Source organism: Vulpes vulpes, chromosome 1, assembly GCF_048418805.1.
Source record: "Vulpes vulpes isolate BD-2025 chromosome 1, VulVul3, whole genome shotgun sequence".
In the NCBI taxonomy this organism is placed as follows: Eukaryota; Metazoa; Chordata; class Mammalia; order Carnivora; family Canidae; genus Vulpes; species Vulpes vulpes.
This window is the reverse complement of record NC_132780.1, coordinates 135,319,736-135,333,545: the sequence shown is the minus strand read 5'-3', so window position 1 is coordinate 135,333,545 and position 13,810 is coordinate 135,319,736. Positions and strand designations below refer to the sequence as shown.

The window sequence follows — 13,810 nt, the reverse complement described above, 5'->3', positions numbered from 1 at the left end:
TGGAAATATACAGTGATGATGGTTCTACAACCATATGAATGACTAAATGCCACTGAATTATACACTTAAAAGGGTCAAAATGGTAAACTATTTTATGTATATTTTACCACAATAAAAAAAATGATTAAAAAAATTTTTTAACTTCTGCTTATCAAAAGATACCATTAAGAAAATGAATAGGCAAGTCACATATTAGGACAAAATATTCACAACATGTTATTTGAAACCAGACTTGTATTCAAAATATAGAAAGTGTCCCTATAATTTAACAAAAGGACAAATCAATTTTTAAAAGGTCTAAAGACTTGAAGAGACACATCAAAAAAGAAATATACAAACAGCCAATAAACACATGAAAAGAGGTTGAACATCATTAGCCATCACAGAAATACAAATCAAAACCACAAGAGATACCACCTTACAGAATGACTATTATCAAAAAGAAAAGAAATATCATGTGCTAGTGAGGATGTGGAGAAAACGGAATCCTTGCGCAGTGGTAGGAATGTAAGTTAGTGTACCCACTATGGAAAACAACAGAGTTTTCTCAAAAAATTAAAATAATTACTACCACAGTCCAGCAATTCTACTTCTAGTATCCAAAGAAAACAAAAACACTGATTTGAAAAGACATATGTGCCCCTAGGTTCATCACATTATTATTTACAACAGCCAACATATGGAAGCAAGCTAAATGTCCATTAATAGATGAATGGATAAAGAAGATGCATGTATATACAATGAAGTATTACTTGGCCATAAAAAGAATGAAATCTTATAATCTGCAACAATAAGGATGGATCTAGAGGCTTATTATGCTATGTGAAATAAATCAGACACAGAAAGACTAAAACCATGACTTCACTTATATGGGGAATTGAAAAAACAAAACAAATGAACAGATACAAACAAAACAGAAACAGACTTACAGATACAGAGAACAAACTAATGGTTGCCAGAGGGGAAGGAGTAGGGGGGGATGAACAAAGTAGGTGAAGGGGATTAAGAGGTACAATCTTCCAGCTAGATAAATAAGACACAGGAATATAAAGTAGACCATAAGGAACATAGTTAATAACATTCTAACAACAATGGTGACAGATGGTAACTAGACTTATGGTAGTGAACATTTCATGTATGTATATAAATACTGAATCACTATGTTCTACACCTAAAACTAATACAATATTCAATTTTAAAAATATACAAAAAAGGGATGTCTGCGTGGCTCAGTGGCTGGGTGTCTGCCTTTGGCTCAGGTTGTGATCCAGGGGCCTGGGACTGAGTCCCACAATGGGCCCCTTGCAGGAAGCTTGCTTCTCCCTCTGTCTTTGTCTCTGCCTCTCTCTGTCTCTCTCATAAGTAAATAAATAAAATCTCAAAAAAATAAAATAAAAATAAAAATATACAAAAAAATAAAACCACAATGGTCTAACACTACACCCCCACCAGAATGGCTAAAATGACAAAGACTAACAATATCAAATGTTGGCAAAGATGTAAAGCAATCAGAATTCTCATACTCTGTTGGAGGATTTATAAACTGGTACAAGCACTTTAGAAAACTGTATGGCAAAAAATAAATAAATAAATAAAAATAAAAATAGAAAGAAAAAAAAAGAAAAAAAAAAACTGTATAGCATTATTAAAAAGTTAAATATACACCTAACCTATGACCCAGAATTTCTGTTCTTGGATATTTACCTAAGAAAAATGAAAACATCTGTCCATCAAAAGCCCTGCACAAGAATGTTTTTAGCAGCTTTATTCATAACAGCCCCAAACTAAAAATATCATTAAGTGTCCATCAAAAGAATAATAAATTTGGTATGCTCATATTATGGAATACTACTCAGCAATAAAAAGGAACAAACAAATCCCACATGAAAGAATCTCAAAAACACTATGGTAAGGAGAAAAAAAAAACAGACACAAAAGTGTCTATGATTCCATTTATACAAAGTTCTAGAATAGACAAAACTGATTTATGATGATGAAAATAAGAGTGGTTATTTTAGGCTTGATGGATAGGGGCACAAAGAAATTTTCTGAGGTTACAGTAATGTTGTTGTTCATAAAATAAAATGTAGGCTACATGGATACATACATTTGTCAAATATGACTGAAGTGTTTACATAAGATCTGAATTTCAATTATGGAATTCTACATTGATCCTTTTAAAAAAGAAAGAAAACTGATTCATTATAGGACTGTTTAAACACTGCACTATTGGGAGCACTGAGAAGTCCAGTTGTGCAACATATCCACACACACTCATAGCAGCTGGCAGCACAGTTCAGCAAAAAAGAAGTCCAGAAATATTACAAAGCCCTGGTTTTGCTGACTCTAGGCCAGTTCACACCTGTTTCCTCACATATAACATGAAGCTCAGTATCTGCTCCAGTTTGGTATCTGGCATTACCATCAAGATGAGAGCGTTGTGACAGTACCGTGGAAAGTTAAAATACTGTAGGATGATGGTAAATGGGTAAAGACTACCTCTCCTGTAATTCTCCAGGGCCACCTATACCTTCTCTGGGAGACAGGACTCTACACCCTTAGAAATGACCTTTCCAATACCTGTTTTGCCCCATGAGAAAGCACTTGGTGATTCACTGCTACTATACAACACTCCAACATACCTCAAAAACTTTTCTCTAAGGCTTGACCACTTAGAAAACTCAGCCAACTGTCACAACTTTAAATTATTACAATCATTACAAAATTATTTCAAGGGCGGGGGGAATCAAAGGTTTAAAACAAAACAACACTGCATTCAGATTACCCATCTGGGAAATTTATGAACTGGCAAAAAAGCTTTAATATTAGAAACTTCCAAAGTATGCCACATACTTGCTTCCTAGCCATCTCCTGTCTCCAAACAGGGAGCTTCAGAAGGCAACAACCATGACAGCCTTTCACAAACAGAAGCAATTAAAGAGTAGTTACTCCTGCCTCCAGGAACACAGGACAAGGCTGCTCTCTATCAGAGTTCACTATCATACTCAGGTTCCCATGGGCAGGGCTGTGACAACCAGGTTCCCAACAGCCACCCCAGGGACAGAGCAAGGGAGAAGGACGAGGTGTCAAAATCCCAGAGAGTCCTGGAACAAGCAAACCAATCCTAGTTACCAATTTTTTATGACTGACAAAGTGATACCAAGAGCCAGTCATTCAGTTCTTCATCCTCTAGTCTTCCTTGATACCCCAGTGGTGTCAGCAAAAAACACCTGGTTTGCTTACCTCTCATTGGACCGTATCATGTAGTCAGTAAACTCGTGGTCTCCCTTGATCACCTCCAAGGGGACCACAAGGTTGACATCAGAATCGGTGTTCTGCAGCTGATTGAGTTTAATATTGACTGAGAAGAGGTAATCCCGCACGTCATCGATGCCCACCTTCAGGCCCTTACACACGACATACCTGGCAGAGAACACCGTGTCAGTCCACTGAGCAAGGGCTTCTCTCCCACATTCATCCTCCCTAAACTCCTTGCTGAGCCATAAAGCTCAACAGCCTTCAGTCTATGCACAAAGAACAGCACAGACTCTGCTGCAAAAGTTCAATTCAATTCCTTCCTTCTTATGCTGGGCTGTATTCCTACTCTTTGTGGCAGCGGTTCCCAAATGCCCTATGCCAGGCTGGCTGTATCACCATCACTAGGGAGTCTGGTAAATTATAGACCTAATTAACTGTAGGATTCTCCAGCAATAGAACCCAGTAATCTGTGTTTTTACATAAGCCATCTAGCAATTAAGACTGGCCACATCTTCTCTCACATCATGCATGATGTGTACTGTGTCCCTACTGGGATAGCAATAGTGCCTCTGGTTGGCAGCCCCTTACCCTTGCCCAGCCCATGTCCCTTCAGGTGCCGCTTCTTTTGGTCACCTTCTTCCTGGACCAAGCCAAGGATCCCCCACAAAGTGTGAAGAATAAGGCTCGTAGAGAAGGAGGCAGAAGCTGAACTGGCACATCACAGAACCATTAAGATCTGAATCCTGACTCCTATTGACTCTAATAACTTCCTTAAAATCAGGGTTTTAATGTAAGCTTGAGTAGTTACGCCATAGAGGTGCATCAAAATTTGCTGTTCTAACATTTAGTCAACTAGTCTGATTAAAGTGGAGAGGAAGGCCTCACCTCTCTGAGTTGGCAGGACGGCTGGTAATTGGCTTAAAGAGACACACTCGTTCAAAGCAGCAGTACAGCAGGTAGATGAGCCCCACACTGAACGGTGTGAAAAGGTCAAAGGTTTTACAGATGAAGTGGCCTCCTAGATTAGAGCAAAAACACCAACAGTAGTCAGCGGGTTCTATCCCAGGAGGTGATAAGGTAATCTCAGGGAGTAAATGTGACAAAACCAGGGACCCACCAGTTGGGCCCATTATAAAGAGGCAATTTAAGGGGGAGATTCAGCTTTAAAGGGGAATTTGGCGATTCTATTGCACTTACTTCTCTATATTCCTTGTTTAACCACCTGTTTATATTAGATATAAACAGTTTTTTAGTTTGTTTTACTCCTAAGCCTTGTATATGCTCTTGTCCAATAGGGCCTCTAATGGGTCCTAGGCTGAGGAAACATCACCTGTTCGGACCACGGACAGGGCCATGAGGAACTGACAGAGCAGCAGCTGCTTGCTGAGGATCTCTTGCAGGTTCTCCTGCCCCTCCACTGAGAACCCCTGCAATGAGTATAAGAATTGGAGTAGGAAAGAAAAGTGATGAGGACTTCATTCATCCCTACCCTACAAGTGTTTTCATTGATTTCCACCATCTGACTGATAAAGATATGGCTCAGTGTTTAAATTATTTTGGCATGGTCATATGGCACCTCATGCATGAAGCTAGAACAAGGATCCAGGCCTGACTACTAGAACAGTGCCGCTCTTCTGCTCCATCACTCAGAGGAGATAGAACCAAGTCTACCTTTCCGAAGAGATGGTCCAAAAAATTTTAAAACCCATGGGGGAAAACAAAACAAAACAAACAAAACAAAACAAACAAACAAAACCCCATGGGAGAATCCAGGGGGAGAGTAAAGGAGGACAGAGCGAAAATACTGGCTGGTCATAGGCCAACTACAACATAGGAAACAGAATACCCTGGTCAGTCCAAGACCCAGAGAGGGTTATGAATACTCTGCTTGGGCTTACTCAGCCACCGTGCTGACCACTGAACAGGCCCCAGTGTGGTGACAGGAGTAAAGTTAACACAACTCTGCCAGTCACAGCAATTTCTCTCTCTGCTGACCAAAACTCCCTTCCTATCTCAGGACTCTCCCTCCAGCCTGCAGGCTCTCCGGCCAGGGTGTTTGTTCAAAGAATATGCCCTGCTATTCCTGAAGTGGCCTCCCTCCCTGTGAGATGCCAGCAAGGGGCAGAGAGCCAAGCTCACAGAGAAGTCAAGGAGGCCAGTGGCTGAAGGAGGAGGGAGAGGAAAGTTATTGTTTACTAGCTACAGAGTTCCAATTTCACAAAAAGGAAAAAAGCAAGGAAATCCGTTTCATGAAAATGTGAACATACTTAATGCTATTGAGCTATGTACTTAAAAACAGCTGAGATGGTACACTGTATGTTTTTTATCACAATAATTTTCTTAAAAAAAAGTATAAGAGGCTGACCTCTGTTAAGCTGGCTCCAGCCAGATCAAGTCTCTCACTCAGTCCCAGAAAGGTAACAGCTAAAAGACTCAGAATCAAAAATTGTTTAGCAATGCCCTTTTTATAAATTTATAGATGTTTCCCAAAATGCATGTCTATTTGTAGAGTCAATTAAACGGGGGGGGGGGGGGGGGGGGGGGCGGCATCTGGCTGGCTCAGTGGTTGAGTATCTGCCTTTGGCTCAGGTCGTGATCCTGGGGGTCCTGTGATTAAGTCCCGTATGAGGCTCCCTGCAAGGAGCCTCCTTCTCCCTCTGCCTATGTCTCTGTCTCTGTCTCTCTCTCTCTCTGTCTCTGATGAATAAATAAAATCTTTTTTTTTAATAAATAAAATCTTTTTAAAAAACAACAAAAAAAAGCCCAAGTCTCCAGTCTATTTTGCCTAAGCAGAAAGACAACACTTGAGTTTGCACTCTGGCTGCCACATGGCACCTCAACTGCCTCCCAAGCATTATTGGGCCCCCACATCTACTCAGCTGGAGTAGCCCCTCCCTCTTCTTCCCTGTCTCTCCATTGTTCCCTGCTGTGCATAATGCTTTGGTAAACCAGGGCATCTTCAGATCCTGACATCCAGCATATTCCTTCACCTTTCCACATGATTACTGCTTGAGAGGCCACCCAAGGAGCTCTAGAGGCTCTTCTCAATTCTTCTCATTCTAGGGAACAGGAGCAATTGCCATATTCTCGGTCCTTCTTAGAATAAGTGGTGCCTCACTCCAGAAAAGACCACCCACAGCATCAGATTGGTAGGTGAGAAACCTACAGTGGGATGTCCTAGGTAACTCCAGCAGCTGCCTAAAGAACAAGGCTCCCTGAATATTCACTTCAGTTCAACCACTGACAGAGTCTCCTGTGGATTCCCTTGAGCTGCTGCCTTTGGTTATGTGGTCATTTGTCAGCCATCCAGAGGCTCAGGAGCTTAAGGACAGCCTCTACCAGGAGCCACACCCAGGTGACAAATGATGGAAATGTTCTTCCCAATCCATTTTGCCTAGCCCATCTTAGTCATAGTTCTCCCCTAGCATTTCTCATCAAGGTCCTCTGAGAAAGTAAGCGAAGAAGGGCCACTTGCTCCAAGCAAAGGTGTCCAAAACATTACAACGCTGACGAAAGTATCATTGAAAATATGTGCAAGAAGAATAAAAACATACATCATACATCCCTACTATCTGAACAGTGAGCTACCACGATCTGGGGCAGCAAAGGACCAAATAAAAAAGCTTCTAACAAGATAAATACCTAAAGCATCACCCTATGGAGAGATCACTTACCCCATCGGCCATCAGAAAGTGGACGCCCTTGCGATCTGTGTTATCTAGGACAAAATTCCGAAAAGCAGTGATGTTCTCTGGGCGGGTAATATCTCCATCTCCATCGATCCCACCCTCACCTGATAGGATACAAGATTCACAGTTAGCTCATCTGCCCTGTGTGTCTCAGGGGCTGGGACACAAGCTCTGAGGGTTTGTGAACACACGTTCTCCTCAAGGACCAAGAGAAAAGGCCCTGTGAGGAGCAACCCACTATCAGCATCTTTTCTGCAGAGCTGCCTTGCAGTGACGGACCAACAGGCAAAAACAGGGCCCTGCTGTAATAAAGCAGAATTCAAAAAGAGTTGTCCAGCTAAGAGTCATCAACTGAAACACAGGTTCTTCCTCTTCAAGACTAAAATTGTGTTTAAAGCATCTACATTTAGGAACTGATATCAATTTTTAACTAAGAACTGTTACAAAAAAACTTGAGATCTGCTGCCAAATCACAGCAATCAAGAAAGAATGGAGGGGACTGCCGTGGGGCTGCTGAGCTGTCTGTTACCCAGCGCATTCCACACGCGGTGCACGGTGCCGGAGACAGGCATGGGGTTTGTATTGGTTAATAACCCTGCCAATTCTAAGCTGGAGATCAGGCAATTTCATTATCTCCTGTCACCACAAGAGAAGAAAAGAGGATTTAATATGGTTTTGATGAGAGTTTGCCTAGTGGAGTGTTTAACCTGCATCCTCCAGGCCTGGGATAAAAAGGGACAGTCTAGAGGAAACCAAGACCTTCACGACATAATCTGGGAACCCCAGTCCGAGAGACCTGGTAAAGAAAACATTCTCAGGGGATAATAACTGCTTCTGATCTCAAGTCCCCACAGAGGATCATTTCTCATCACCACCAGTACCCTCCTCCTTCATGTCCCTACCATAATAGGGTTCGAAGAGCTCACTGGACGCCGAATAGAAGTCCTCCAGTTTGAAGTCATTTGGGCCCTTCAGAGTCATTCCAAAGCCCTTTGCGTGCCACTTCTTCCTCCACAGCACATACTCCGAGAAACCGCCTGGGCCTGCGCAGACGTCAGCAAAGTAGAGAAGCTCAGCGTCCCGGTCCTTTACCAGTGGTTTCTGCAAAGGCAAGTGGAGGACAGGGGAGGAAGGGAAAAAGTCTGGCTCAATGGGGAACAGGAAGGAGAATGCAGGGGGAGTAAAATGAGCCTTTCAGCAAACATAACGCAGAGCTCCCACCGAGGCCACAACACCCAGGATATGATCTCCTATGGTCATCACCCTCTGGAGTTGCCCATCCCTACCTCAAAATACCCCTAATGCTTTTCAAGCATAGGGTCTACCTCAGACTTATAATAAAAGCATCTTAAGAGGAATCTGAGTATGCATTTTTATTTCTCAGAGTCTTTTCCTTACCAAATCCTGCCTTACAAGAGTCCTACTGAGTGGAATAGATGCTGCATCCCCCACTTACAGACAGGGAAATAAAAGACACCAAGACACAAAGCAACCGGTTCACAGACTGTGTGCAGCAAAGCTACATGAGAATCCAGTCAGCCTGGCTGCTGGACTCAGGTCTTCCTATCCAGAGTCTGAGGGGCTCTAACATCTCCCCCTCATAGTCACAGGGTCTACCTTTCCAAACCACAGCCTTTGCTTCCCTTCTCCCCCTCCTTCTTGGCTCTCCCTATTCTTTTCCAATTCACTTTTTATTTTGGAATAATTTTAGGTTTACAGAAAAGTTGCAAAGACCAAGTTCTCATATACCCTTCATCCAATTTTGTTGACATCTTGCATGGCCATTTGTCAAAAATAAGAAACCAACATTGGTACACTGCTATTAACTAAATTCAACCTGATTCAGATTTCACTAGTCTTTGTTTTGTTTCAGAATCCAATCCAAGTAATCACAGTGCATTGAGTCTCCCCTTTTTGCACTCCCTTCTGCCTTTAATCCTCTGCTAGTCAGGACATGGGGCAGTGGTGCAGAGGACGGAGGCTGACAGGCAGAGGGCGAAGGAAATGCTGGTGTGTAGCCTCCAAGACAGCCCCCAGAGTACCCACCCACCTCAGGAATAACTAAATTACAATAATCATTTGAATTGTTGCTGGGTTTTGGTCACTCCAGTACCTTTTAACTCTTAACCTGAAATTTATGCTGGACCCAATACTGGCCCATACTGTGTCTAAGGCAGAGGGGATATACCATCTGCACTGGTGACAAGAAGTTGAGCTCTAGAGCAGGTAACTACAGAGGTCCCCGAGGAACACCCAGCATCTAGAAGGAGCTTAGTTAGCTCGGCCTTCCCTCTCCACAGGTTTGTAATGGCTGAGTACCTGTCCAGAGTTCTGCAACTGCTAGATAAAGACCAGAAAGCTTTAGGAGAGACAGTTTTAAGAAAGAAATGGAAAATACTAATGTTCACAATCCAGCCACTTTCTGGGTTAAAAAGCGCCATGCCTCTGATGATGGCTACCCAGCTTTATCAAAACAGTGAAGAAGTCTCTGGAGAAACTGACTTCAGCTGAAAATAAACTTTGTCATCCTATGACAAGCCCACCCAGGTACAGCTGAGATGTATCAGTTCTTTTCTTCACCAATCTAGTCCAGTATTCTTTGTTCTGAGCCACCAATTATTCATATTTTTGGATTATATTCATTTGCACACACAAAAAACACCTAACAGCATTTGCGGAGAACATTATGTAGCATTTTTGAGGCAGTATAGTGGGGATGAGGCAGGGATCACAAGTTTAAGGCCTACACGTACTGGAAGGAGGAAAAACAATGTTCCTCACCACTAGCCATGCCCTAGCCCCAGGCTCTAGGCTCTACGGGGAGCCACTGGCCCACAGGAAGACTGGGCAAGAAAGGAAAATGAATCAATGAAAGAATCTCACTTCCAAAAAGAGGGCATAAGTATGCATAAGTATGATCTCATTCTGTAATTTCCAGACATGTGGCCCTCACAGGTCATGGCCAGAAGGTCTTTTCAGAGAAAGGACAGCTAGAGTTCTCACCTCTGCCACTTACTGGCTGTGCACTTAAGGGCAGCATACAATTTACGCCTTTAAGCTTGAGCTCTCAACTGTAAACTGGGACTAATGTAGGCTCTCCAGGCTGTTGTAGGATTAAAGTACCATATGTCAAAGATGTTTATAAACTGTAAGTACTGAACAAACATAAGATGATACAATATTCAACTGGATCAACTTCCTTGGAGTCAAAACTCTTGTCCTTTTCCATCTTCTTCCTTTTCCAATGTCTCGTGCAGTACTCTGGGCTCAATGGGCACTTTTTAAGTGCTTCCTAATTCCCTCTAAGATACCACCACAACTCAGAGACCCACATTCAATTTTTGTCTTCTGTTAGGCTTCACAGACAATGTTTACCTACTTCAGCAATATTCCCAGGCACACAAAGCCTGCACATAATGTTATGGTTTATTATATGCTAGCATATACCTAAAGAATCTAAACTCCCTTCTTTTCCTTGTCTCTTCCAGTTTGTATTTACAATTTGTTTCCCTACCTAGTCTCTCTTCTTTTACCACAACCCACAGAACCAGAATGCCAGTGAAAAACCTCGTCGTCCCATCCACCTCCCACCTCCAACCTCCCCATACCTGCTCAAGCTTAAATTTCTCAATGCTCTTATTCCAAAATTTGCCTGATCCAAGAGTCACTGAGACCCTAGCAAACCCAGGTGTGTGTCTGGGCCCTCAGTCACTTCCATCTCTGCTGGTGACTGCTCTAGAGCATCTTGACTCGCCTGGAAAACACACCAAGCCTACTGGGCTTGGCGGTCACTCTGGTCCTCAGGGAGAAGAAAACACTAGGGGCTGGAAAGAAATCACTTTTTATAGTGGAGTGTAGAGAAACTTCTCTGAAAAGGCAATTTTCCATGGCCACTAACAATCAATTCAGGTCAAGAAGGTGCCTGAAGCATTACAAACACAGCTGCCTTTTCCTATGTAACGAACATCTCCACCCTTGACCTGAATGGTACAACCCTGGTGCCTATTTCATTTTCCTGACAGCAAAAGACAATAACCAGATACCAGCTGCTGGAGGCATTTATACTCAAAAGCCCAAAATGATGCTGTGACTTCCCAGCAGCTTGACAGAGCTCCTCTGCCAGGCAGGGGTTTAAAGGAAATCATTTGGAGCTCAGAAAATTAAAGCAACATTATATCAACCTAATTTTCTCAAGATGCTAATTCCTAGAGCCCTTTTGCACTGCCTGCTGGTCCTAGAGAACAGTGAGGGAGGCCTGGGAGAGAGAAATGAATATAGGCTAGAGGGGTCCACATGCCAGTTTTGCCAGCATGGAGGGAAGCAGTTAGGGAGGTAGAACTGAAACATGAAAGAACTTAGAAAATAAGTTCCTTTAGCAGGTGGATAATCAGGGGGCCTAGTGGAAGGAGAGTGAGTGAAGCAGAAACAGGTTTGGGAACAGCTGGCTCCTGGCCCTTCACTGTCAAAGAGAACTAACTTTCTAGGACTGAGTAAAAATGCTTTGAAACCCTGAAGGGAATGCTAGAATGAAATTTCCTTTCTTCTTTCTCTATCATTATGGCGTGTCTGTGTTCAGAGAAACGAGAGGTAGCAGAGTAGAAAATCATTTTGCTCTACCACTTCTTGAGAAGGGGCAAAATCTAATAATTATGATCCCACACAAAGCTGATTCAGAAAGGCAGAAAGGGAAAGTGGCCACATCTGAAATCATAGGTCTTAGAACTGGAACAGATCTTAAGGGCCTCTGGTCCCACCCCAATCCTCTGACAGGTTAGTAGGGCTAATTTCAGGGATGAGGCAACTGAGGCCCAAAGAAGGGAAGAACTTAAGTGACACCACCTACAATGTAAGTGCTGTACTTCCTGCCTCACAATGCCTCACTGAACACCACAGCCTAGATTTTCAGACATGATACTGATTTTTAATACACCAGTGAAAGGATCCAGAAGATGCCTACATTTCATTCAATACTCACATTTCCCCAAGTACTCCCTTCTCATACCAGAAAGGGCACCCCAATCAGATGATGTCACAAATTTGAATTTGAAAAACAAGCTCATTGTAAGGACTACATACTCACCCTGGCAACAACTGGCCTCTACAGAAGGGCTTTACAAACATCCTCACCTTGCACCCTTACCAGTTCTTGAACTCACCAAAACGTCCAGAACCTAAGTGCCATGAGGGAAGAGATCACATCTATCTCATTCAAAATTATATTCCTAGTGCCTGGCACAAAGTGGGAGCTGGATAAATACATGTTAAATGGAGCAGGAGGGCGCAGGCTCTATCTCATACACTCCCCTCTCTGTTCCCTACACCTATAGATGTCACAACAGCTGATTTTGCCCAGAAATGTCCCTTTGCCACTGTTGCAAGCCCTGCTCTCCTCCACCTGGGGCAAGCAGCAGGATCTGCAAAGCTGGAGGCTAGAGCTCTGGGCCTGAAGCCCTCGAGACAACTGCTTACTGGACCATCCCTGGGACCATAGGAAGCACCATGGGACCTAATTTGAGGAACTCAAAGCAAAATCTCTGTCACAGAGCAGGAATACTCTACTAGCATCGCACAAATGGCAATTTCTGGGCCACTGAAGCTTAAAGCCATTTAGGGCTATGAATTCAGACACAGAATCTTGTTCTCACCCCACAAGAGTCCCGTGGATTTGTAAACATGTGATCAAACACAAAATCCATGTTAGCCATCTTCATTGCTGCCCTGCAATAAAGACAGAAAAGTGCAACTCAGTATACTAGATGTATGGAAAGCTGAGGCTCAGACGAAGAAATGGAACAGTGCATGTCAGGGGAGAGGACAGGTAGGGAATGTCAGCAAACCTGTTTAGGAAGAACACTCCTCGGATCATCTCGTAGGGATTGGCCCGGGTCCGAGCTCGCCGCATCTCCTCTCCATCCAGGACATCAAACACACTCTGTCCAGTGAGAATCAGAACCTCAAGGTGAGCACCACCCTCCAGGATGGGGCAGGGGGCTTAAGAGCTTGAGGAGTGCAATTCAGCCCTCAAAAGAGCTACTATACTGCTGCATCCCAGCTCTGAAATGACCAGTTGTGTGACCCTAGACAAATTGCTCAACACTCTGACTCTCAACCACTTCACCTGTAAAGTGGTTAAAAAAAATAAAATAAAATAAAATAAAATGTAATTAGATCCTGTACAGTAAGTGGTTAATAAATGGCACCTGTGGGTAGGCACAAACCACCTGTTGGCATCACAAGTCCTCAGAGCAAATCTGTTTCTCCACGCCATCATCAACTTGCCTAGGGACTAGAATTCTGATATTAAAGCTTCCTCAGAGGACAAAACAAATCGAGACCGGTGTTTTGTGATGGCACCTACCCACACAGCAGGGACCCTATTCCCTTCTCCAATTTTCTCCCTGAGAAAAAAAAAAAAAGCCTCATTTTACATGAGTTCTAGGCACCTTAAGGATATTCCCAACCCTCTGCCTACAAAAAAATAAGTTTGGTGAGGCTGGTCTTAGGCCTTGCTTCTTCTCCAACCCATTTCTTCCTCAGAGTTTCCCTGGCTCACTCTACCCTGGGCAATGTGTACTTCCTGATACAAAGTCATGCCAAAAGCTATCAAGGAGAGATTAACATTTGTCCAAGTAGTAGGAGCTTCACGCTGACTATCCCATTTAATTCTCACAACAATCCTGGGAAGTATTTTTTTCCCATTTTACAGATGAGGCAACACAAACTCAGAGCAGCTAGATCAACTGGCCCAGGGTCACACAGCATGAAAGTTAAAAAATGAGGATGTGAATTCAGGTCTATCTGACACTAAAGAATAATCCAAACCTTTCACTACGCCAGGCCCCCTCAGGACTGTAATGAACCAA

General features: G+C 43.1%; 1 protein-coding gene across 1 annotated transcript in view; it reads right to left on the bottom strand.

The window, feature by feature from the left end:
* CMTR1 (cap methyltransferase 1) overlaps window positions 1-13,810 on the bottom strand; it is a 50,325-nt gene that overhangs the window by 17,664 nt on the left and 18,851 nt on the right. Inside the window, exons 7-13 of the mRNA XM_025990847.2 lie at window positions 12,785-12,879; window positions 12,593-12,665; window positions 7,850-8,048; window positions 6,933-7,051; window positions 4,589-4,685; window positions 4,144-4,276; window positions 3,244-3,423 (exon numbers count right to left, since the gene is read on the bottom strand). Coding sequence (XP_025846632.2) covers window positions 3,244-3,423; window positions 4,144-4,276; window positions 4,589-4,685; window positions 6,933-7,051; window positions 7,850-8,048; window positions 12,593-12,665; window positions 12,785-12,879 — 896 coding nt within the window. The remainder of the gene's footprint in view (window positions 1-3,243; window positions 3,424-4,143; window positions 4,277-4,588; window positions 4,686-6,932; window positions 7,052-7,849; window positions 8,049-12,592; window positions 12,666-12,784; window positions 12,880-13,810) is intronic.